Here is a 24,789-nt window from a genome sequence, read left to right on the forward strand (position 1 = left end):
TTAACGACAGACTGTAAACTAAATAAGTGCAAATTTATTGTTAGATGCCGAATACAGTGTGCCGTTAAACTCAAGCGCAATCAAAGGCGAACATACAAAGCGTTAAATGGCCGAAGTTTGGATAGTGCCGCGGAAGCGAAGTCAGGCTGAGATGGGAGAACAGACTTGTTAGCATGCGCGGGCGCGAAGCTTCTAAAATGCAGTAACAAGAATGTTCTCCCATAGGTTTTGCGCGGCGCAAACAACAAACCTGTCTGGTCACCGTTACTCCTGATTTTGTTGAGGTCTGCGAAGCTAGTTTTGGTGGCGTCACCATCTGTGGAGTCTCGGTCGTTGAGGAAGAACCCGCCGTCTCCTCCCCCTTTGCACTGAAAGCCGAAGCTCTCCTGTCTTTCTCTTAAAGTAATAGTATCACTGCTCAACTGCCGTCGAATTGGGAAATAAGGTTCGTTATCTGTGTTCTGTGGCTGTGAGTTTTGTCGTTCGACTTTTTGTCGGTCTTCCGTTTGGGAGCCGTTTTGGAAGTCGCCGTGGAAGAACTGTATTGAGCCTCGGATGTCTTGGCGGGAGGAACGAAGAGGCGGGTTGTAGTCCAGTGGACCTGTGTAATTAAAGACGACATTATATTAAATCATCTACCCGATATAATATAAAAGATGCCCAAATTCGATTCTAGCTTGTACCGATGTTCACAAAAGTAAATACTCATTTCATCTTGGACTATACTGAATAAAAAAAGGAAAAATCTATATATAGTTAAGATAAGCTTGAAAGTCTGAAATCACCTATTACCGCATCGAAAAACTAGTTGGTTTTCACTCTTGTGTTCACATTAAATTGATTGCCATAAAAATGTTCTTTATTTAAATTTCTGTTGAAAACTCCTGAGCCACGAAAACTTACCACTAGGCGCAGAAATCTTCCTAACATTAGCGACGGTGGCCAACTCCTTCTCAGGGTTTCGTCCAGCGAAGTGCAGCCTGTCCTGACTGCCGCCGAAGTTCTCCACCGTGAGCTGCGAGTCGTCCGTGATGGACGAGCGACGCGAGCGACGCCCCGCGAACGACGCGTCGCGCGACTCCGCCCAGTTCGACGGACGACCCGCCGCTGTCATGTTTATTTCTATCGCTGGAAGAGATTAAATTATTATTTTTTGTGAGAAAATGATGGTTATAGCTGACAAGGTGGTTTTGTCTGTAATGTTTCACAACTTTTCAATTTTGTTAAAGTTATTTTTTAAAAGCACCAATATACTTTCAGGAATGAGCGACACTAGGTATGATTACAGGAGCAATTTATTAATCTGGCAGCTTTTCTAACAAAATATATTTTCGACATTGGACTGGCTTTTACTCCTAGTTCTCCAAAATTTTTCTCGTAATATTTCCAAACACAAAAACTCCTTCATAGCTACACTCAGCGACGACGGGAAACGGGGCACTATGTTGATAACACTCACCATTATCCTCATCCCTGTGCACCATGGCGGCGAGCGTGGCGACGTGCTTCTGTCGATGCACCACGAAGTCGTCCCGCGCGGGGCTGGCGGAGCGGCGCTCGGGCGTGGAGCTGGCCGACCGCACCGCCCGCCCGCGCCCACTCAGCGACGACGGGGAACGCGGTACTAGGGGGGTGAAATGTTGTGTAAGCTTGGTGCTTTGGTTGAGGGGTCATTTGTTGATGCTGGTGGGGGAAATTGTGTCTATAGCCCGCGCGGAACTAGTTGGCCGCGCCTTAGGTATGTGAGCGGTGGGGCGGAGAGGCGAAGGCACTTGCTAATTACTTAGTTAGGCGCCGTACTTCGTGACGGCAACACGCGTTGATAGTTCCGGCTAGTTGACACAAAACGCACATAAGATTGCAATAGCGAGATGAGTCCGCCGATAAAAAGACAATCGAAGTTAGTAATTTTTAAAGTGCATACGTTTTTTTTTTTAACGGAAAGCCGATGCGAATCTTTTAGAATTTAGAACACAAACAAATTCATTTGTCATTAAAATATGTCATACTAAATGTATGAAATTATTTGTTTTTGGTTTATTAAAAACTTCCAAGAGTTTAATTGTTAATGAACGCGATATCTCGAGATTGGTCATCACTGTCTAATCTCAAGTGCGTTGCGAGCAGATGTCAACCCTTCCCTCACCCCTGTCGCCACCTAAGGCGCGGGCAACTACTTCAGCGCACCATAGATAAGTGTCCGACTCATATAGAAACTGTATCGATAAAATATAGCGAACATGATTGCCAATGATATCAAAAACTATTGAGTAGATAAAATTTTATTGAAATAAAACTGATTCGGAAATAAACATAAAATGGACGCTGCTGTTGTTTATGATATTATCGATAAAAGTTGCTATGCGATTTTCAATCTGCACATCACTGTGTGAAACATGAACTTTTATCCCACCAACATCAACAAATTCTTTTGTAGTCACAAAACGACACGAAAGGAACATTCAAATAGCATCAATGTACCTTTTAAAGGCCCCTTTTTAAAAAGTTGGTTAAAAACAAAACACATAAGTACAGCATTCGAAAAAAGAAAAACACTTCTAGAAAGAAACACAGCACTAGAAATCATAAAAAACAACTTACTCAATTTGCAAAAGAAAATCATTTCACCTACGACATTGCAAACACAGTTTACGAGGTTAATCAGTCGACAGCATTAAACTGATCAAGTTTTACCAAAATAATTATAGGGTACTATTTAGAAAAAAGTACAAAATTGTATCGACTATGAAGTGCTCACTAGGTGCAAATACTACTTATCCAATGTTAGGTAAAGTCGGATTCTATTATCGATAAGTACAGTAAAACTCGATAGCTTAAATCTACAGTGCTGGCATCACTACGTCATAGCTGGGAGCCGTGAGGACATAACGTCATTGACTCCAAAGTGCCTCAGAAAGCATTAGATTCCCATGCAAAGCGCTAGATCCGAAGCCCAAACCATAAAGTGTTATATTCCAGTTAATATAAAGCTCAAAATCGTGTGAAATATATATAACTTACATTTAGAGGTACACCCTATAACAAACACACATTCCAATGTAATATTCACATCACGACATTTGTATGACACTCACACACACGCAAACAAAAGAAAAAAACAAACGAAACACATTTGACGCTATGTTATTTTTTTCATGGGGAAGGCGAGTGCACACTAAGATCTAGATAGACAATAGTGAGAAGAGTATTGTTTAAGTTCACTAATAGAAACAAATGCAGGTATTTACATAAATATACACTAACATGTTTAAAGACTTGACTTGTGAAATAAACATAAGTTAGCTGTAGATAAACTTAATCGTTTCATTTTGAGAACCATCCTTCAAAAGAAAAAAATGGCGAAACGTCCGAACTCTTTATTCAAAAGTTAGAAGAGAAACATCTATATTTCAAAAATGGAACAGAATACAGCCCACAGCACCTTCAGAAGTTCAAGGAACAATTCTCTATAATAGACAAGTGGTGTGAGCTCGTGACATTCAAAAAAGGAATCCTGCTTGTTTCCCGCCTTCCCCTTGGGCTAAGAAGCGGTGTGGTGGTACCTGCGAAGGGCGGCAGCGTGGCGTCGTCGTGTCCGGCGCGCAGCTGCGGGATGGGCGCGGGCGCGGGCGGCGGCAGGCAGCGCCGGTGCCGCACGCCGTGCGCGTTGCCGCCCCCGCCCGCTGCGGACACACACGTCACATCGGCCGTCACCGCGCCGCCCTACCCGACCCTACTTCGCGCTCCGAGTACATCTGTGCGCTCGACACGACTCAAATGCTCCAAGCGTACAGGTTGCAAAGCGAGACAGGGTGACAAACATTAGGACTTCTTGTATCTCATTCAGCGAAGCGTTCCATTCGTTTTATTGTATTGTAATTCAAACTTACCTCACACACTCATTGCAACGTTTAATAAATAAAGTGTATTTTACACGCAATTTTAGATAGTAATAAATATAAAAAGTCAAATAAATGTATTGGTAATTTGGTCACTGTAATATAACCCCGAATGTGCCTAAAATTTAGTATTGCCAGTAAATAAAATTAAAGCATTATTCAACCATTTCCGTGGATAAATATTTATTTTATTTATTTCTAAAATTAGTAGGCAAGAATCTTTGATATTATGACCACATACTCCCATTACTATATAGCATGCAATACGGGGGAATTATTTGGATTATCGGGGTTGGATTATTTCTTGTAACTCACCGCTTCCGGGGTATTTAACAGATTTAACAGGATGAACTTCTAGCATATTGAAGAGATCGGCGAGCATTGCTACTAAATTTTGACGCATTGACCTGAAAACACAACATAGTTCATCAAAATCTGTACATAAATCAACCCTGTCCGAATCACATCCCCAGCTCAAAAAGACCCACATTAAAGACCGAACGCCTTCCCAAGCGCAAACAGACAAGCCAACACATACCCTCTCATATAAGTGACGTCTTCAGGCATCATATGGAAGACGTTGTGAGGCAGCGCCGTCCGACAGAAGTCGTGGACCAGCATGAGGTTGTGCAGGCAGTCTTGTATGGAGGCCATGCGGCCCACTCGCACGGCGGTGCGGGGCAGCGCGTCGGGACAGTAGAATGAGATCAACGCCGCGAGCGCAGTGCCGTCGCAGATTTCTTGGAGACTCTTCAGCATCGGTACGTGCGATGATGTGTCCTCCTGGCATGTGGAAAGTTTTTGGTCAGTTAAAGGTGAAAGAAAATATTGATCTTTATTTATTTGTAACTGATACTTGATCAACTTTATTAAGGTTCAGGTGTGGGGAACTCATGTCAATAACATATTTAAAAACCGTTCACAGTTAACCTGGATTTCGTGATCAGCTCTTAAATTGTAAGCATAAGAAAATGAGGAGCAATGGAAAAAGGCCCCAAGGAGCAATGGAAAAGGTCTTTTTATTATTCTTTTTCCTCAATCTATCATTTCTCAAAATCTGATTCACACCGTTTTTGGCCAATTAAGGCATCATACTCATATTAACTTTTGCTAGTTACACAATTACTTTACTCGTCCTACCTCGGCCTTATTAAGCGCGGCGCAAGCGGCGTTGATCCAGCACAGCAGGCCGTCCTCGTGCGTCGTGCCCGTGTTGCCGAGGGGCGGAGCGGCCGCGCCGAAGCGCTGCGCCGCCGCCGCCACCCGGTCCGGCGTCACCACCTCGCGCGCGTATAGCACCATCAGTGCTTCTATCACAGCCATGTGACCGCTCTGGAAAGGTGATAAAAAAAAAGTTAAGTTGCGTGTCAAACTTTATGTAGCTAGCTACACTGATACCATTTTTAGATTTTCAAAGGTTTGTGCTCGGAAGTTTGGCAAGAACTATTTTTAAATGAGAAGATCCTCACTTTTGAGAAAGATGGTTAAGTGAGGATCCGATTTTGTTGAATAGTTAATGTGGTGGATGCATAAATGCCAATTAAAAATTCCTATCGGTATCTATTACAGTATTCGAGTTATTCATAACAATGACCATGTTTACGGGGATATACATTTTTTATGCAATTGCAGGCCTTTATTTTGCTTAGAACAATGTCAAGCTCTATGAATCAGGTAGTCAAGTAGTAGGAACTGCAATGACATAATGAACAACCATGAGACATAATCACAGCCTTGTGACAGTGCACTTTATTAGCATAAACGCAGCATACATTTAATTAAAATTTCAATAAATGGATAATATTAATAACAACAGAGCTACTTCATACAATAAATACGACATCCTCATGGTCTTTGCATAATGTTTGCATTTCATTTGTTTATATCGCTTGACCAACATTCCCACCTGTATTCACGGACTAGAAAATAATGGATTATTGTGTCATTTGTGTTTTCGCTCCACTCGAACAAATACGAGAAAATGTCCCCAGAACAAATGGTATGACAACCGATGACGTAACGCGTTTAATTCTAGATATCTAGTGTTTATCATTCTCGACGATATCTGTCGAATTAGCATTCTCAGCTACAATGTTTATTTTTGTGATCCATATTAAACACCATGTGACAAGGTCCGATAGCATCAATTGCTTGGTGTTGTCTCCTTCACACCGAGAAAACCAAATTATATTTTATACACAATAAAAAAAATATATTTTGCTATTTGTTCAGCATATCATGTTGGATTTAACTGAATTATCAGTTCCAAAGTTAGCTAAATAAACATTGCATACCTACTTTTCAGTGATAGCCCAGAAATTGCGCTTGATATCTGTAAATATTTCCGTATTATTTGCATTGATAAGATTAAAGTTGAAGTTTATAGTCCGTCTTTTCAGCTGTGCACTAAAGTGAAAATTCACAAATGCACTCTGTTCAGTAGTTGAAGAATTACATATTTTAAACAACAACAGCAATTGTTTGCATTCCCAACAAATTGTTAGAGGTTTCTACACATTTCTAAAGAAGTGTTAACCAATGAAAACAACTTAATAATCTATGCAGCTTACAAGACAGGCATTACGTTCTTGCACGCGGAATAATGGGAGCTCATTGGCGATGCCCGGAGCAGACAGCTCAGCTATGCACTGTGCCGATGCAAAGTCCGCAATAATACATAAGTAATGACACAAGTACCAGGTACCAAGTAGCCGGTCCGTTATAGACAACACTTAGTAATCTGTTTACTGGACTGGACTGGCCCAGACTGTTACAAGTACGTGAGTGGAATTTCAATTACAACTGATATATTCTGTTTTCCTTTCGTTTTAAGCTTGTTTACGTTATCTTGGATAACAGTCTGTAGGTGTATATGAAATCATAATCCTGTATGTATGAAATAAGAAGTTGTTATGGAATTATACTCGAGAGGTTATGAGGGATCGTTATGGTTAACTCGCGAGCGCCTGATGCATTTATAAGACGGCTGCGAGCGGAAGAATGGATTCTTTATTCTGAGATCGCTAATGTTAGTTTGATGTAATAAGATTCAGCAGAACCCTTATAGTATGAAGTAGAATAACATGCTGCAGAACAAATAGCATTTTGTTTCCAATGTTATCCATTTAATTACCTTATGGATTAACTCGGATTAACTTGTAGTGTCGAGTTCTATTCCAATCATCGTAACGCCCGACCTCATTTTTGGACTCTAACTACTAGTCTTACAAAGAAGCATGTGCACCTAAAATGTGTTTCTATTCCCTGAAGAATATTCCAGTTAATAAAGCACTTACCATTTTGAGAGGATTGGTTTGTATGAGCACTGTTTCAGTGAGCGCGCAGTCAGGCGGGTCGGGAACGTGCACGCCCTTCCTCGCGAAGGTCTGGAGTATGTTCCAGTGGTTCAGACTGTGGTAGTTGGGGTCGGAGTACATGTTGGCAAGCGCTAAGCAGTAAAGCTCAGCGTTTGCCAAACCTCCCACTATAGGCGGCTTTAGGTGTTCTTGGTCCTGGAATTGAGAAATTCAACTGGTTAAATATCTTCAAAGCAAAAAAAGTAAGGAAAATAGCGAGTTCTACCGATGGACAGCTGCCGGCGTAATACAAGAAGTAAGTAGTAAACATGATGAATTGCTAGACAGAAGGCGCAGGATAAAAAAGCTTAACGGTGAAGCTAGCACGTATCTTGCGCAAATCGCCGAGATTTACAGTAAAGTTTGATGAAGATTTAAAGATAAAACTGACGCTTACATATACAATTTATGACCATAAAGATGCAGAACATGAAACATTAGACGTAATATTGCTATGAAAAAAATTTAAATACTGCAAGAACTTCTTTATCAAGATGAAATATAAATACAATTAGTTTTATAAACTTCATTAGAGCCGGAGTGAGGGGGTGGGACGCAATCCACCACTCGAGCCCAATGCGGTTTGGTGGACGTCACTCACGTCATGGAATTTGGGTCATGTTGGTTTCCACACGAACTTTTATTCATATTTTTATATAGTGCTGCAATAATAAAAAGTTTACTACGTATACTTGTCCAGGTACTGGACACGAACTATTTTTACTTCAGAATTCTGATCCAAACAGCTAAAAAAATGAATGATTGATAAGTTATATGAAGCACAACTTGATGAGCATTAAACCCACTTCACGATAGGCAGTCTAAACTAAGTTGGAAGTCTAGAAATACTGTCGTTCTAAAGTTCAGTTCTAAGCGAGAACTAGGGCTTGGCACAGAGATAGCTCCGTAACTTTAAAACTAACTTTCACTGCAGCTGAAGATAAATGCTTCTGGAAGTATGCGCTAATTGCAAGATTCTTCTCGCAAAGTATTTTTAGAAAAGAGTAAAATATCCGAAGATAATGATGACTTTAGAATTCCATATGTTCGCTGGTACATACTACAAATATTAATCAAAATGTAAAAGGAGCTTATTTCCAACGAACCAGCAATTTAGGTTTGGGACATTATGCCTGCCAAGGAATTCAAGTAATGTCGGAGGGTCCTCCAAATGTCTCGCTTATGACAGAGGTTGAATTCAAATTAAAACCTTCGCAATCCACACAATGTTGAGAGCGCTGATGAGCCCTGAATCTAGATCAATGTTAGGTCACGTCCTATTTCTTTTCGGAGCGAACTACTTAGAAGCTTTTAAGAATATTCTAGATGCGATAGAAGCTTCCGATAATGTGATAGAGTTTTTAAGACTATTAGAAGATGACGGGGATCGATTCAGAAAAATGGTTAAGTAAGAAAAATATTATTTCAAGATCCAAACCAATATTGTTGTTTTTGTTTGTGAGATAAAAAGAAGAATGCCAACGAACAATATTACATCTAATAAAGATGATTTGTTGCTACTTTAGTCGTAAACAAAAAGCCGGCCCAGCACGTGTTAAAACTGTTTAGAGTTCTATAATTTAAGTAAAACGGAATATAAATTTTAGAGTGTTGATTAATTTTGTGACTCGCAAAACGATTCATAATGCTTGCAAACTGGATATAAACTCAATATTTTACGAGGGTATGACAGTGAATATGAGGCAGAAAATTTATAGTAAACCTTTGCCCAGCGCCTAGTGATAAAAAAAGCTCAGTTAGAGAGAGAACTATCTATTTTTTTAACTATTAAAATTAAAATGATTTTCTATTCCTACTTGAATACATCTCATCACCAGCTACGAAAATCTGTGTGAAACAAATTAGTGCGTAATTGAAGGTGCGTTAACTACGTCACAAAATGGGGTGAACACATTAACCTTGGTAGGACAGGTGCGGCTAGACAGACGATGCCATTATGCCATCATTTGTAAATAAAACGCCTAGCACATAGGCCTTTTGATGAGCCTAATAACAGCTAGCTTTGAAAACACATCTTCAATTATTGGGATCTCGAGATTCGCCTAATGCAGATAACTTCTCGTCTTTTATTTATAAGAAATCCCGTTATGGTGTTGCTCATTTATATCAAGAATATTAATTTCACAGGTCAGTGACTTTCATCATCTAAATATCGATTGCTAAACCTGATAATTACATCAGGACAGAATAAGCTCCGACAGTGTCAACAATCCTAGATCCAACAGCGCGACTAAGTCAAACAGATTAGGCAAACGGTAAAAAAAAAACCGGTTTAATTGCAAAATCGAAATATTACAACATAAAATTACCATCTCATTGACCATGGAGCTCGGACAAACGAAACGTGTGAAATATGGTCGGCCCACTCTGGCCTCGATAGCTCTCACTTTTAATCTCGATTCTCGATAATCTCGTATCGATTCACACGCATTCGATACAATTTCATGCAGTAAATGGTTTCTTAATGACCACCACGGTCTTGGATTTTATGATACATATTTGACAGCATTGTTTGGCTACCAATATTGAGTAAACTTGCTTAAATGGGCAATTACTATTCAAACGGCAGCAGGTGGTACATAGCAATATTATTCGAGTAAGAATAATGATACAACGCAGAATGAACTCCAGACATTTGAAATAAATATACTTGAAATAAATATTGTACTAGACTGTTACGGCAGAATAAAGTCGCGCCTGCCACCTAATTCGGAGTCCATAAATAATTCAGATAAGAATAGATCCTTGACCCAACGGCTAGAATTTACGAATTCAGGAATGTAAATACCGCACCTTAATTCAAAAGCGATTTATCTACACAATGGGATTTAGAATTTATGGTGCAACAGGACCTGATGTTCCAAAATAACTATGTGGCTCAGTTGAGTCGTCCTGACATGAAACTATACCCAAGTTACGGAGGCTTTGTAACTTGACTAACAAGGAAAGTTCCACATAAGGACTATCTAATACAGTTTCTTAACAATCCCTTTGCGTCACTCAAAGCTATTTCACAAATATAGAATAGTATTCGGACAACAAAATTCCATTACAAGGTCCGTTCACCCTTTGCACGTATCGCCACGTTGGAAGAAAGCAATTCTACACAACGAATGCTAAATGATATTACTTTCGCCAATGTATTCAGACAGATATACGAACTTTTTACAATATTTTTGACAAAGGATGTAGTTCATGTTATTGACAAGTCGTGGCTCGTTATTGTAAATGCATTACACTAATAGCTGCGCTCGGAGACGTAAAGTGAAGCCGACAGCTGCCAGACGGCGACAATGTTCACACATTTGGACAAGAATTTGAGAAGTTTGTTGTTAGAGTTAAAATCTTCAGTAGAAACATTCAAATCTGAACCAATATCACAACGATAATTTCTAAGCCGTGACTCATAGCTTAGCACCAAACTTTCAATGAATATTCGATATCTTTTTGGCTCAGATCGTTTCATACCCTCAAGAATATTACTCGATACAAAGAACCCTGAAAACATCGAGTACATTACATGTATCGATTTATGTCGAATAGCTATTACGTAATAATAAATTGAAATAGATTTATTAAAGGCCTGTGTGGGCGACGTTCTCCGAAGAAACAACATTTAGTAAGGCGAGTTAACTGATTTATTACATAAGAGATTTATTACTTAAAATAGCTTTATTGAAGAAATATAGTAAACAAAACTTAAGACATCAATCAGCTTAGTTTTTCAGAAAAGTAAACACGCTGATGACGCAACTTATTTCTAAATTGACCTTATGAAAAGCTGTAACCTTCGTAATGGGGCGTAAGAAATCAATACCAGTAATCAAACTTTCCACCAAAGCAATCTACCGTCAATTCACACCTGGTAGGTTTCGGTTCATCTACGTCTTAGATGCTTGAATTCGTAGAACTGCAGTATATCGGTTACACTAGGCTATTTGAATCAAGTGCTCTCAACTAACTAACTAATTAACTTATCTTCGGATCGGATCATTCACACGCTCGTGAGAACAACGCCGGGCAACGTGCCATCGACCAAAAGAAACTTCACCGACTTTTTGCCTTTGTTAGATGTCGCGCTGTAGTTTCGAACGAATAGTAAAAGAGAACTCTTATTGAACTGTAAGACAGCATAAGATATATTACTCTGACATCAAATTGTTTCGTTAAAGTATACGTAGATTTTTTCGCAGAAAATTGCGTAAAAACAGCGTCAAGCATAATGTAGACTATAATTCATTTCCAGGGATGGTTTATCAGGCAGTACAATCAATTCGCGAGACACAGTCCAAAGGTTGAGGTACGATCTCACGATTTTAGCGTCGTCGAGCATTCGAGTAGGCCTTATTGGAATTGAATCTCTCTCTCGGACACTTATCATGGTTTTGCCTTTCACAGGCAAAATATATTTGCGATATACGCATGCCATATAACTTGATGACAGGTAAGATAGAAAAGAAACTTATAAAACGAAGAGAAAAGCAATTATGGCTCGTTCACAAGCCCTACTCGTATGAGAGCTGGAGGCAAAATGCCTAGTATAGGCAGCTATTAGCGCTCACTTTCGTAGATTAGCAGTAGCTAGCACCATTCACAGCATCTCAATTAGCACGAAACATGTGCTCATGAAACCCTTATTAACAATTCTGATGAGATTCTTGACGTGCACATAATTAAGCGACACGAACGGCACGACAAAAAGACGCATCGAGACGGCGACTAGTCGGCAGCGTCTGGCTGCAGGCGGGTCAAGGAGAAAGGCGATGCCGGCGACAAAATACCACTATTTATTCTGTAATTCACACATTTTCTTCAATGTACTCCTATATACGACTGTGTTGTGTAGGCGGAGTCTGAATAGCCTTTAGTGGCAGCCTTTAGTGGTGATAACTAGTACCAGCCAATAACTTTCCTAGCTATTCACGTTAAGATATTTGAACTTATTTTACTGTCAGTTACAACATGACTTCCCGCAGACCACGATTAAATGTTGTTACAGTTCAAAATAGGGCTATAAAAGAAGCCAAGTATGGCACTGGTCATTATTTAATTTAATCCCTCAGCTTTACAAGCTTAAATTATCTGAACGTCTTATTTTGGTATTGTATTGGCCATCGGCTTAATGGTATCATTACATTTATACCTGAGAATGAATCATAAACTTTGAGCATGCTGCCATAAGCCTGGGGCTCGGTACTTGTGACGTTGAATCAAACTGATTCAACTCTGTAATGTCGTTGACTCATTCATTCACCGAAAGCTAACATACCAGCTTTACAATAAAAACGTGCGAATTTTATAAGGACATATTGGTCAACTGGCACAGTATGAGTTATCTTATGATTGCATAATATTTATTTTTGTCGTAGGTATTTTGACACCAAACCAAGATGGAGATGAATGTTCATAGATAACATGTAATAAATAATCCGAAACGTTTCTCGTGAGTCTTTTCGTAATCCTCCGACCTAGAATCTATTCAACGTCTTCGGAATAGGTTTAGTACATTAACTACATTTATGGAGATCACTAATAACTTCGTTATTGAGGTTACATAAACTATTGAGAGCATACATATATTGAAAGTTTCTTTCGAACTAGGTTATTTATAATAAGGCTTCCACACAAAACCTATCCGTTCTACTTAGTAAACCTCTATGGAAACACTGAAGCGTGGCAAGTTCGCAACCTGGAAGTCGAAACCTCTACCGTTTAACAAACACACACTAACAATGAGGTCGTCGACACGAAAACAATAACTATTGAAACAAAATTTTGCATTCACAAACATTGGTGCGTATATTAGGAACGTAGATATTAAAGAATAAAAATAATTTTATTAAATGTTAAAATAAATCCGGAAAACATCAGCCATGTGTAATAAAGCCAGCTGAGTCACTAGTCACCGGCGAAAAGAACAAAAGATCACTAGTTTCCCGAAGGCGGAAACGACGTAGACTATTTTTAAAGCGACGCGACAATATTACCTTTTGCCTCTTTTGGAACAGATGCACATTCCATTTTCGACTTTATGTCCTTGACTATCGGAAATTTTCCTCGCCTGAAGATCACTCCCAAAAAAGTAAAAATATGTTGGTACTGTCGGGACGAATGTGCGTTCATTAGAGAATATTTTCGACGTGGAAATCGGTTTGAGACAATTTAGATGAGCCAGAACACCGCGACTTATAGCATTTCAAAGGGACATTACGTTTATTTTTATGGAATCAAATCCGTTTGTTGGAGTACAAAACAAGGAAATAAACCCTGTGGTTGTTCAAACCATGTAAAACTAGATAGTGATTTTATTGCACTGGCCGTTTTATGTCTTTAGGAAATAGATTTTATTGTTATAGTCATCTTTATTGTTCGATAGCCGATACTAAACGCAGGCCCCAGGAATTAATTGGTCACCACTTTTTGCCGATGTCTGGTTGTCGACCTCTAAAACAAAGCAATATCAACCGAGTAACCTTTGTTTGGGGTTCATCCAACTCCACAATGTCTACGAAAATTGAAAAGGAGCATCCGACAAAGTAACAATACGCATCAATCGCCGATTCACCCACGCATTCAATGAACAGTTATCTAACATAGATATTAGCAAACAATAGTTAATTCGGACGATAGAATTAAATTATTGCTATTACACATTACTCCAACGAAGCATGACTTTATTGACATCAAACGTTCATCAGAATTTATTATTCCTGTCCTGTGCAGATTGTATTCTACAAACTTTTCAAAGGCACTGAATTACTTAGAACCGGAACACAGCTTTTATAACTTTAAAACTTATAAATACTCGTGATTTTTCTTGAAATGAATCTCATTTCTAAAAATAGGTGCAAAACTTTGCGTTGCAGTATTCCTGCCCTAAGTACAAATATATCTGGCCCAAACATAATGCTCGTTGGACTGGTTTGCAATAACAATCGTTAATGGACATCCGCTGTGCCACCAATGATAAATGAACAGGCTTCTTAGAAATCATCGGAGAAAGGCTAACAAAACAAATCATGATCTCGACGGCTATACGATTCTCTTGTTTTAGAACACGTGGACAGCTAAACTAATTGCTTGTATCTTCAATAAACGTTCTTGCAAAAAAAGATGATACAAGTCACCGAGTTGGTAATACAGCTGTAGTAAATTAAATTTGAAAGAGATAACGCAACCATGATAGCTATGAAGACGTTTAATCCTAGATAATATCATCTTAATTTACGGTCGGGCTCAGACGGCCTTAATACTTCGAAGGTTACGGAAAACTAGAAAAGTATCGTTAACATGATTTGAAGAAAGGTTAGGTAACAGACTGAAAATTCACAATATCGTTTGGAAGTTTCAGGTTTCCTAAAGCATGATGAGGAAGAGTCTTACATGTTTATTGTTGTTGCGCTTGTTTCTAGTGACGGCCATAGTGTGACACAATCCACGCAGGGTCAAATAGACTCATAAGGACGCAATTACTAGGAACACTCCTATAAGCACATTTTGTTCACTGTTGAAAGCTCGCGTGACACTGGTTACCAAGCCAAAGCAACTGTGGCGGGATGGTTGCGATCAATAGTATACCATGTTTCATGCTGAACTTTTATTTCAAGGGCAAAAGCTAGCAGCTGATAAAATTGATTACGTATGAAAGGTTAAATCGAATTTCTCGATCGATTAGCCATAGCTTAAAATAGAAGTCATTTTGTAAGGGAATTACTTTCTTTACTTGTCACCATTCCGAAATGAAACTTAATCGTAGAATGATATATTTTAATTACCACAATAAAATATCAACAGTGGTTCGGATGTAGAAATAACGAAATTACAAAACTACCTCTATAGTGCACTCAATTGATAAAACCGGTCATGTCTTGACCAAAGTTAAAAACTTCAATTTGCACAACTTATCTTAATCTATAAATGGAAATCCAACCTTTAGTTCTGCTTTTAGGTCATAAATAGCAGAAAGCAGTTCTGTTCACTTTGGTTTGGTATTTAAAGTTAAAAAAAAACACTAAGAAGGAATAAATAACAAGACATGAATTTGTAAATAAAAAAGAATGTAATCATGTAGACCCAGAATGAAAAAAGGCAGAGACCGACATGAAAAGGTCAATCCTACAGTCGGTCTGTGGAAACCCACCGCAGCTCTGTAAGCAATTTCTTTTATATTAGCAGATAGAGCAGTCTGACCAGGGAAACTAATCTCTTTTATGTAACAGTTTCTATTTGCTGTGCGAACGAGAATGCACTTTTATTAAAAGCAATTCGATGTTAACTCGTAACGGAATATTCTAAAACACACTTTGTGACGTTACAGTGGCAGTTATTATGTAATGTGACACTGCATTAGCAATAAAAGTTTTGAAATATGAACCCGACTCCCATTTGGGACAATATCCGTGATATAATCGAATACAAGGCGTTAGTAGGTACCAGTATAAATAATTCCAACCATAAAATTGTATAAACATACAGACTTCGTATGTGTTTATTATCTTTAGTCAATGATGAGGCGAGGTATAAGCAAAAGGAATATTAACTGTTTACAACAGTGGAAGCATCTATTAAAACGGTCTATAGTGGTACATACAAACGGATACCAGTACAAATGCAGTGGAAATTCAACTTGAGAAACGTCTGAACATTGACCGTGTTTAGGGGTAACGTTCTTTTATCTGCATCAAAGAATCTAATGTTGTGGTTGAAGTAAATATATTTCAAGATAACGTTTCACGTTTACGTAAAACGGACTGGCTTTTTAATGCCTGTTAGAGCCCCCGCAGACCACAGACTTTTTATCGGCCGATAGTTTAGTCGGGTTGGCCTGCTAGTGCGCACACCGAGCCAACTAAACAGTTTAGTCGGTGATGAGTGCGCAAACTATCCAACAGTCTGCCGACTATTTGCTAGTTTCTAACTAACTGGTAAAAAGAGTGGTCGCACCGCACAATGAAAATTAATAAAACATTGCATAGAAATGTTATTATTGCTCTCATACACCGGAGAAGGAAAATTAAAAAGCTTATTCCAATCAGGAACAACAGCTTCACAAACTTCCTCCCACAGTTTTTTCTTCACATTTACGTCAGAGTACTCTTTTATGTTTTTCTTATAAAGTGCAGGGCGTTTTTCGACTTCCTCGATCAAAGTTACGGTCGAAGATTCCGAAATAAGTGACTGAGAATTGGGCGACGCCATTTTACAAAACACGCGCGACCGACCATTCCTGTCAAAGCTCGGAGCGAACTGAACTATCGGCTTAGTCGGCCGACTAAAAAATCGTCATGTGTGCGCGTGTGGTAGGGAGCCAATACTGATTATACGGTCGGCCGATAGTTTGCCGATAGTTTAGTTTGAATGGAATCGGGAAGCCCATCAAACTTGTTTATCGGCCGATACCAAATCGTCATAGTGTGCGCACTTGCTAACATCTGCGTACTGATTAAGAGCCCGACCAAACTATCGGCCGATAAAAAGTCTGTGGTCTGCGGGGGCTCTTACATTCATAGCGTTCATTGATTGGAACCCATAAACAAACCAGCAATTATGGTTCTGATAGCAATATTCTCTACGTTAATATGGCCTGGTTACGCGAAACAAAACATTGGGGGGTAAGAGGGCGACGCTCTGTTTTAACTATAACGTCAAGGAAACGAGCAGTAACTAACCAGCGTATAGCTGACCCAAAACTAGGTTCCGCATTTCAGCAAATATTTAATGGTGTAGAACGGTGACTGACAGTTTATTAGTTTGGAAGTACCTATAAGTTGAAATAGTGTTAAAGCTTCTAAAACGCAGACGAGGAAGATTCGCAAATTTGAAAATTGCAAATGCAAATAACGAGTTGTATCAGTGAAAGCCATAAAAAATCTGTCATACAAAAAGTTATATTTGGACTTTTTTATGCTTTCATTTTGCAAATCATAATAGAACTTGATTACCCTATGTGACATCTACCAACCGAATAGTGATGGACGATTGGAAACGATGGACTCCTTTCACATTTCCTTTTTGGGGTGTCGTAGGTATAACCCTAATGTATGCATTTGTAACTCGTAGTTACGTAAAGTTAGAAGTTAGTTTATGGCTACATTGCTACACGCTTCGCTATCGTAAATTGTTGACCCAACTATGATTACTGCCAAATTCAGGCCACCATTGGTCGCTGAATGTAAATGGAACATTTTTTACAAATAAAAAGAAGTTTCTTGCTAAATGCACGTGTTTGGTGGTAATTTGCGGTGGCCTATAGACACAGAATTTTTAAACTTTTGTAACATTCAAGAAAAATGGCACGAGACTAAGAGTTTGGTTGATACTGAAATAGGTGTCCTTAATAACAATTTGAAATCTAATCACAACGCTACGGCTGAGCCAAAATTTGACCGACAGGTGTGTGTTGTTGACATTTCGAACATCTGAGCGTGAGAAATCAAGGGGAAAATGTAATTGTCTCCAAATTCAGAAACAATGGACTATTACATGAAGTCAAGGACATAGTAAGGCTCTAACAAAGCCTTTTATGCATCTGTTACATTCTATTTAAGAGTTATGATAAAAGTACCAAAAAATATTACTCTAACTAAAGTGAAACTCACCTCATGATCTCTATAAAAGGGCTCCTGGAGGTTATCCGGGACCCTATTGTTGAACGCCTTCGTTAGCAGCCATTTAATTGACGCCCGTTGCTTCGACTGAAACAATACAAAACAAGATTACTAATTTAGTCACAAACATCCAACAATTTCATAACAAGAGCTCGACACTAAAACATTTTAGCGTTGAATAGTATTTTTTCGTCAATACGAATTTGTGAAGCGCGTTCATTAAAACTTGGGTCTCCTTAACTTTATTAGCCCCTTCAGAAATCCAAGGCTACGAGTGGCTTGACCTAAATCTAGTTTCTATTGATCATATCAAACGCTACACAGAATCGTAAAGTAGTGCAGTGATGACAACCTCGACTCTCATATCTTGGATCGTCATCTATCGGTTAACGAGGTAATAATTGCAAATAGCAGTTCCATTGAGCCAGTTGTCGGCTGTCGATTGCCACAATTATTGTCAACCGTCAACCACTGCCGCGTTATGGCAACGTCCGCTTATTGTGATCGCATTGATCAATAAGTGGAACCGAAGTGGTCCTTGTCCTAATTTGAGTACTGCACTATCATCACTCACTACTTGTTAATGTGATAACAGATTCATTGTAGAGAAGTTCAATTGAATTGAGTCTGGCGTAACCACAAAATTAATCGCCGTATGTAAGTGCAATTTTGTCCACTGCGAACAGAAAATTATAATTGACAGGTAATTGCTTTTCTCAATTACGTTAACTGCTAGCTGTAGTATTTACAGCTAACATTTATCTGCGTATATCTACTAGCAAAGTTTTATGTTGATCCGTTCATACATAATTCGTACGAATAACTTGCCAAACGCGCCTTAAGCACTTAAATGTCATTACTTCATATGCCTGATAATAAAACTTACATCATGAGATGGCATAAAAATGATGTCATAAAATATGACCGCGAAAAGTATAATCCATATGCGAATGAGTACAATGTCAAGGTGAGGTGGATAGAATCGAATAATCAACCAAAGCTGTTTGGCCGTGCATATAAATGTTGATAGCGCCATCGCATCTCTGCAACAATCGTCATGCAAGAAAGAAAGCAAGCACGCGAACAATCACTCTCTGTTATTAATTTACTGTAAACTAATAGTTAAAACATGCAAACGCATCACGATGCTTAGAAATCCGTTGTGATGCAGAATTTTAATAACACGTACTGTTAAGCTACACGGCACGGAGAAACGAAATTTCAGATGGTATCATAACAGAGATTGCAGCCATGCGACTGTAATACATATTTTGCAAATGAAAGGCAAGTTATCTATAGTCCATCGCGGGAATATCAGTAAACAACGTAGAATTTTACTATCGCGATCAAAGAGTTGCAGCAAACCGAATGAGGACGGAATAACAAACAAAAATAAAGCTGCGTCCAAAGCGGAAACATTATAACAAAAATGCGTCTAAAACATTGAAGAGAGACGAAGCAGAAAAGGAATAAGACGATGTTAGCTATCAATAACAGTATCAGAACGTCGACAAATCATAAAGCTGAAAGATCGGGCGCGTGCCGGCGCATGCGGCCACGGTTAAAAATAGTCCAGTGCACGGAGACACTCCCAAATAGGAAGCTACTTGGACGGGTTCGATCAAGAATGTCACAGTAAACAAATGTAACACTGAAGGATACTGGTGTTTCCACAAAATGCTCAAATTTTTGGCGATGTAGAACGATATCTACCACTTCGAATGCCCTAGATTTCTGTGCAGTGAATGAAATCAAAGTAATAAAATATTTGATTGATGGAAACTAATGTTCCTTTCAAAATTCAAACATGTCATAAATTATTTTATCGCCATTCATTCAAGTAGTTACATAAATTGGATTGGATTTGCAAGAAATATTAACAGACTGGATCTCATAAAAGCAAACAATATCAGTTGATTGAATATCGTGTAATACATATTGATGACAGATTGGAATTAATTGAATCCAATTGTGACTATTTTGCGTGGGTTCACATATTTCTTCTCCGAATAGGAGGCCTTTAAAACTAGCTGAACGAAATATAAATGTGATCCAAATAAAATCCTCCTAATGGTTTTGTGACAATTTCAATATGGTAATGCTTCAGAAAGATTTATATTGTTTCACTAATTAGTGGAGCTACATATTTGGGAGCCAAAACGACTTGCCTCTTTAGGTATGTCTTAGATATTTGATATTAAAATTGAAGCACGCCAATTACGAACTTGACATAGTATAAACCTGATTTTATTGGACCTGAAAGAGTATTGAAAAACGTTTTGCTCCAAAAAGGAGGTAAACAGGCCAACCGCACTTAGGCAAACAGTTATGGCCGCCTACACCTATACCTGATACCCCCGGAGACTGTCGACGGCTCGTTAATCTTGTTCCAATGTAATATTTAATTTAGGGTATATTCTAGCTGGTCTAAACAAAGGATTGGTACCGACACAAGTCTCAGGAGTCCTAGGCTTTGAATACGTTAAATAAGGACGTGCGATTTCAATTTATGTGTCACTTTTGGATTACTGAGTTGGGGACACATTTTCAGGTGATTATGAGAATTTTTCATCATTAGACTATTATCCGATCCACTGCAGGACACGTGCCTCTATCAAAAAGCTAAATTATAGGTTTTAAAAGACGAGCACTTACAAATTTTTTAACTATCAGTGATCATTAAATTGAAACCGTTGTTGCTACACAGCACCGACGGCATCGAACTCCACAGCTCATGAGCATTATACCATAAAGAAAATGTTTAATTGCATCGGTATGCGCCAACGAAATAACTATAAATTGCTATCTTTTGCTCGCGGCATCGGGTTCAAAAACACGCTTTTTTCACAGAATAGTGACTGCATTGACGGTTACACAATCCATCCATTTTTGAACTGGTTTAAAACAGGCGCCATTGTGGCCTCTACAGCTGATTGTAAGTACACGAACGTAGAGGAAAACTTTAAACTTGTCTGATGTAAATATTTTGATGCCAATTAGATATGAACTGGTCATTGAGATTATGTATGCAAATATAATTCGCTAACGTATTAATTAACATTGTTTATCATCAGTCTAGAATCCCGTCACCGATTAAGTATTTATGTTATACGTTGCTGGTAAGATCGGGAATGCGGCGTGCAGCACATGATGTTTCAATACAATACTTTCATATTTATTTCGACAGCTCCTGCTTGGCACTATACACTATGTACAACAGTTCATGCTACATTAAACTTTAACTGCTATGCCTTGAATATTTCAAGCAATTGCCAATTTGTTGGACATGGAAGCAGTGTATTCAACAAGTGAATTATTTTTACCCGGATAGGAAGAATAGCAAATTGAATTCAATCTGAATCCGGAGTTCACACATTTAAAAAACATAAACAGACTCGGATTAAACGCATTCAATTTGCAAACGTAGGAGCGTTTCGCTCGTAAAGAGCCGACTATTAAGTACTTTCATACACCACGCTATAACATATAGCAAGTGGAGCGGGCAGGCCACTCTCTACACTCAATTCGTGGTTAATTGCTGCGCAATTAGCGAAGTCGCTGCTGAACACACATTTCACTCTCTCCTGGTTCGGATGTTTGGTCGCAGGAACAGTATTGTCAGCGCTGGCTCATTAGTGCCATCGACTCCGCTAACGGAAGAATGCACTTCCTCCGTGGTCGTCAACTGTAACCATCACAGATTTGCATCGAAACAGCTCAGTCCAAGCGGGACTCTGTGACTAGACGGGTCGTCGCCACATCATCGATGCTTTCACGAACAGATGTCTTGCTTCATGAATTATTACGCGCGATCATTTGAAGTACAGACACGCAGTAGCAAATACTGATTTCAAAGGAAACCTGTTTTGAATGCATGCCCTCAATGCCTTTATCCTTCACTCGAATTAAATTATTTTGTCGGAGTAGGACCAACTGTACTCGAAGTTCACTCGCTTGACCTGCGGAACAAAGAGCAACGCAGCTCGTAGTAAGTGTGGCATAATGTCTATTCTTTTTGTAGAAAACACTATACGGAGACACGTAAAACACAGCTCATTTAAACTTAACAAGACTGAAACACGCAATTACTCATGGAATGCTTCTTTGGAAATAAATGTACTTACCAACTAACATGCGATGCATACAAAAAACTAGTGAATTTAAGGAAGTTGCTAAATGCACCAGGACTGATAAGAAAATGGGTAAATAACAAGATTCAATCTACGAATCGGGGTGAAGGATCGTTGCAAAACAATCGTGAACAGTTAACTGAGACGATTATCTTCGATTCGGATCGGAGGCTCGCAGGCCACAGCAGTCGATGCGTGGAAACTGGAAAGGTGCGTTGGCACCTGCAGCCCACGCGATCCACTGAGGTCGTGCGCCCACGCAGCCCCCACACAAACTCGCCAGCACTTTAACTTATGGCTTTGAAGCTTTTAGTTCTCCTCTCCACTGCGAGTGCAAGGGAGATGACAAAACAATTAACATTTTGACACTTATGTGATTGATCAAATTTAGCTTACACCAGATATTCGGGGTGTTTGCTTATTTACGGTGGCATCCTAATTGTTTTTGAAGTATATTATTATTTAAACTTAACAGTATTTACGGATAAGAATTGTTAGAAGGTAAAAACTCACTTCTGTAACCGGCAACCATAAGGTTCCGTACCATAATAGGTTTCGCGAATAGGAAATACATATAAGCTGGCGTTAAACAAGCTGAGACAAAAAAATATGCGTATTGAATAATGAACGAATAAATTTCTCGTTGCGTGCCAAGTCGTTGCATTAACTGGTATACCTCGGCATTGTATTCTGTAATCCACATGTTTTGGCGTTTTAATAGGTCAGCCTGTCTCGGCACACGACAGCGTACTCTATGCCTTGCATCTGCTGGCACCGGCTGCCGTTCAATCCCTTTTTTGTTAAACATTGCCAACTTTTCTAACTTTTTTTAACCAAACACCTGCTAAAGCCAGCTCTTTACTACAGCTGTACAGAAATAACAACAAGAGGTAAGTCAAATAAGGTGTGACTTTAAATTCAAGGCGAAAATTCAAGGAAGGAGCACTGCAACACAAACTCCAAGCTCCAAGTCGTGATTAAACACAAGAAATAAGTTTCATACAAAGTCTTAACAAGTTTGACAAGAAGTGATTCATGGGGTTGACCAAATATGGGAGACAACTCGGGTGAGCGGCGCTGAGAAAAAGAATTCTTGTTCTTAAGTACTTATACATGAATACATATGCATTGGCAGATACAAACATGGTCAAACGGTCGAGTTAATTCTAAGCACCTGAATGGAATTTTGCAAGGCTCCTATGCAGCACGATTAGATTACCGTAATTGGTATGTAGGAAACAAATTACTGGAATCACGAAGTCATGTCGAAAGAGATGAGCCTCCTCCATATAAAAGAACTTTAACATTCAACGAATACAATAGCCATCAGAAACGTGATCTGCATATTTGTACAGATACATAAAAACGCCAAAGTTTTAAAATTCATGATGTTACTCAGCCCTCAAGTAACAGGAAGCAGGAAGTCTCAAGAAATTGTACATAATTAATTTCATTTGTATGTGTGAAACTGTGAACGGTCTATGAGCTCTATGGCACTAACATGGTACTGTCATAATATTGTAGAGGCAATCGTAGCATTACTGAGCTTTACCAGCTAGCGGAACTAATGGTACACACAATTAGTTTAGCGATGCAGGAAATAAAAAAATATTTACCCTGCAATGAATCACTTCGATCCACCTGACCAATGGTTACTCAGACTATTTCTGCTTAAAATGGTGGTTTCGGCAAAAAACACGATAATTGCTGATGGTGGCCTCGATTCTGTGATGCATTTAACTGACTAGGTCTTTTTTAGATCCCCTTCATAATCTGTTTTCCGCAGGTTCGCAGAATTTCTAAAGAAAGCTATTGTAAAACGATGCATTCTATTTAAGTTTTTTGAATATCCAACTAACGTACTTCTTTCATCTTAGTGTAAGGAATACGCAACCGCTTATCCGAGGGCAAAGGTGAAAATTCAAGCAATAAAAATAATTTCTTTACTATTGTTGATTGAATTTATTTAGAAATCATCAAATCTAAACAGCGGAACACTGCCATTATGATCACGGAGCACAATGTCAACAGAGCAGTGATGCGATGAAGTCATAACCAGTAAGAACTATAAATATATCAAGCCCACACAGCCTCTATCAAACATTAACTTTATGGTACACCCAACTGCTGTAGGCTGTTAAATATGTGAACAGTAAAAACAGTTTTGGGAAAAATCATGACTCCAAAAAGAGTTCTTAAAGCATTATGGTAGAAAACCATTAAACAAACGTTAAGAGGCAAGGGCGTTTTTTACAGCCAGCTCAACATATTACATTCGGCAATTACACAGATGAATGTCTCTGGGACGGATGAAAATTTATATGATGTGTTGTGTGATCAGCCACACGCGAACGATGTTAATGAAAATTACAGTGGCCTCAGAGCCTACGCTGATATTAACGTAGCACTGTCAAGGCCCATTGTGAATGCTACTATAGAAGTGGGAGGAAGTTACCGTTCAAACCGATTTAAAATAAAATAAGCATCGCAAGTTCCTCTTGCGATTGAAATAAATTACAAAGAAGAGCTTATCGCGAGGTAAAATATTTGCGTGTCTATCGTCATTGCTGTGCACGATAACAAATGCTGTGTTTAAGGCGAAATCGTCATGTCCGATACGTTATCGCAATGCTTAATCCATCCTCTCATGATGTTCTTTCTCTCGATATCAGCGAAAATGCATATCTCTTTATTTTTACCAAAATTTTAACTAGGCGACAAATATAATATTTAATTTATGTATCATCGTATGACCCAGTTGGCTGGTGCAGTAGCG

The 24,789-nt window shown here is 38.9% G+C and overlaps 1 protein-coding gene across 18 annotated transcripts in view; it reads right to left on the minus strand.

Moving 5' to 3' along the window:
* Positions 1–24,789, minus strand: part of Patronin (patronin) — a 52,237-nt gene that overhangs the window by 16,373 nt on the left and 11,075 nt on the right. For 16 of the 18 annotated variants that reach the window (XM_064035270.1, XM_064035282.1, XM_064035275.1 and 13 more), the window contains exons 2-10: positions 17,875–17,970; positions 7,196–7,411; positions 5,040–5,231; positions 4,438–4,682; positions 4,215–4,306; positions 3,564–3,683; positions 1,460–1,624; positions 904–1,128; positions 251–601 (exon numbers count right to left, since the gene is read on the minus strand). In XM_064035270.1, the coding sequence (XP_063891340.1) occupies positions 251–601; positions 904–1,128; positions 1,460–1,624; positions 3,564–3,683; positions 4,215–4,306; positions 4,438–4,682; positions 5,040–5,231; positions 7,196–7,411; positions 17,875–17,970 (1,702 nt within the window). The remainder of the gene's footprint in view (positions 1–250; positions 602–903; positions 1,129–1,459; positions 1,625–3,563; positions 3,684–4,214; positions 4,307–4,437; positions 4,683–5,039; positions 5,232–7,195; positions 7,412–17,874; positions 17,971–24,789) is intronic. The other 2 variants (XM_064035276.1, XM_064035284.1) reach the window with 2 other exon arrangements.

The sequence above is a fragment of the Helicoverpa armigera genome, chromosome 6 (genome assembly GCF_030705265.1).
Source record: "Helicoverpa armigera isolate CAAS_96S chromosome 6, ASM3070526v1, whole genome shotgun sequence".
NCBI classification, from domain to species: Eukaryota; Metazoa; Arthropoda; class Insecta; order Lepidoptera; family Noctuidae; genus Helicoverpa; species Helicoverpa armigera.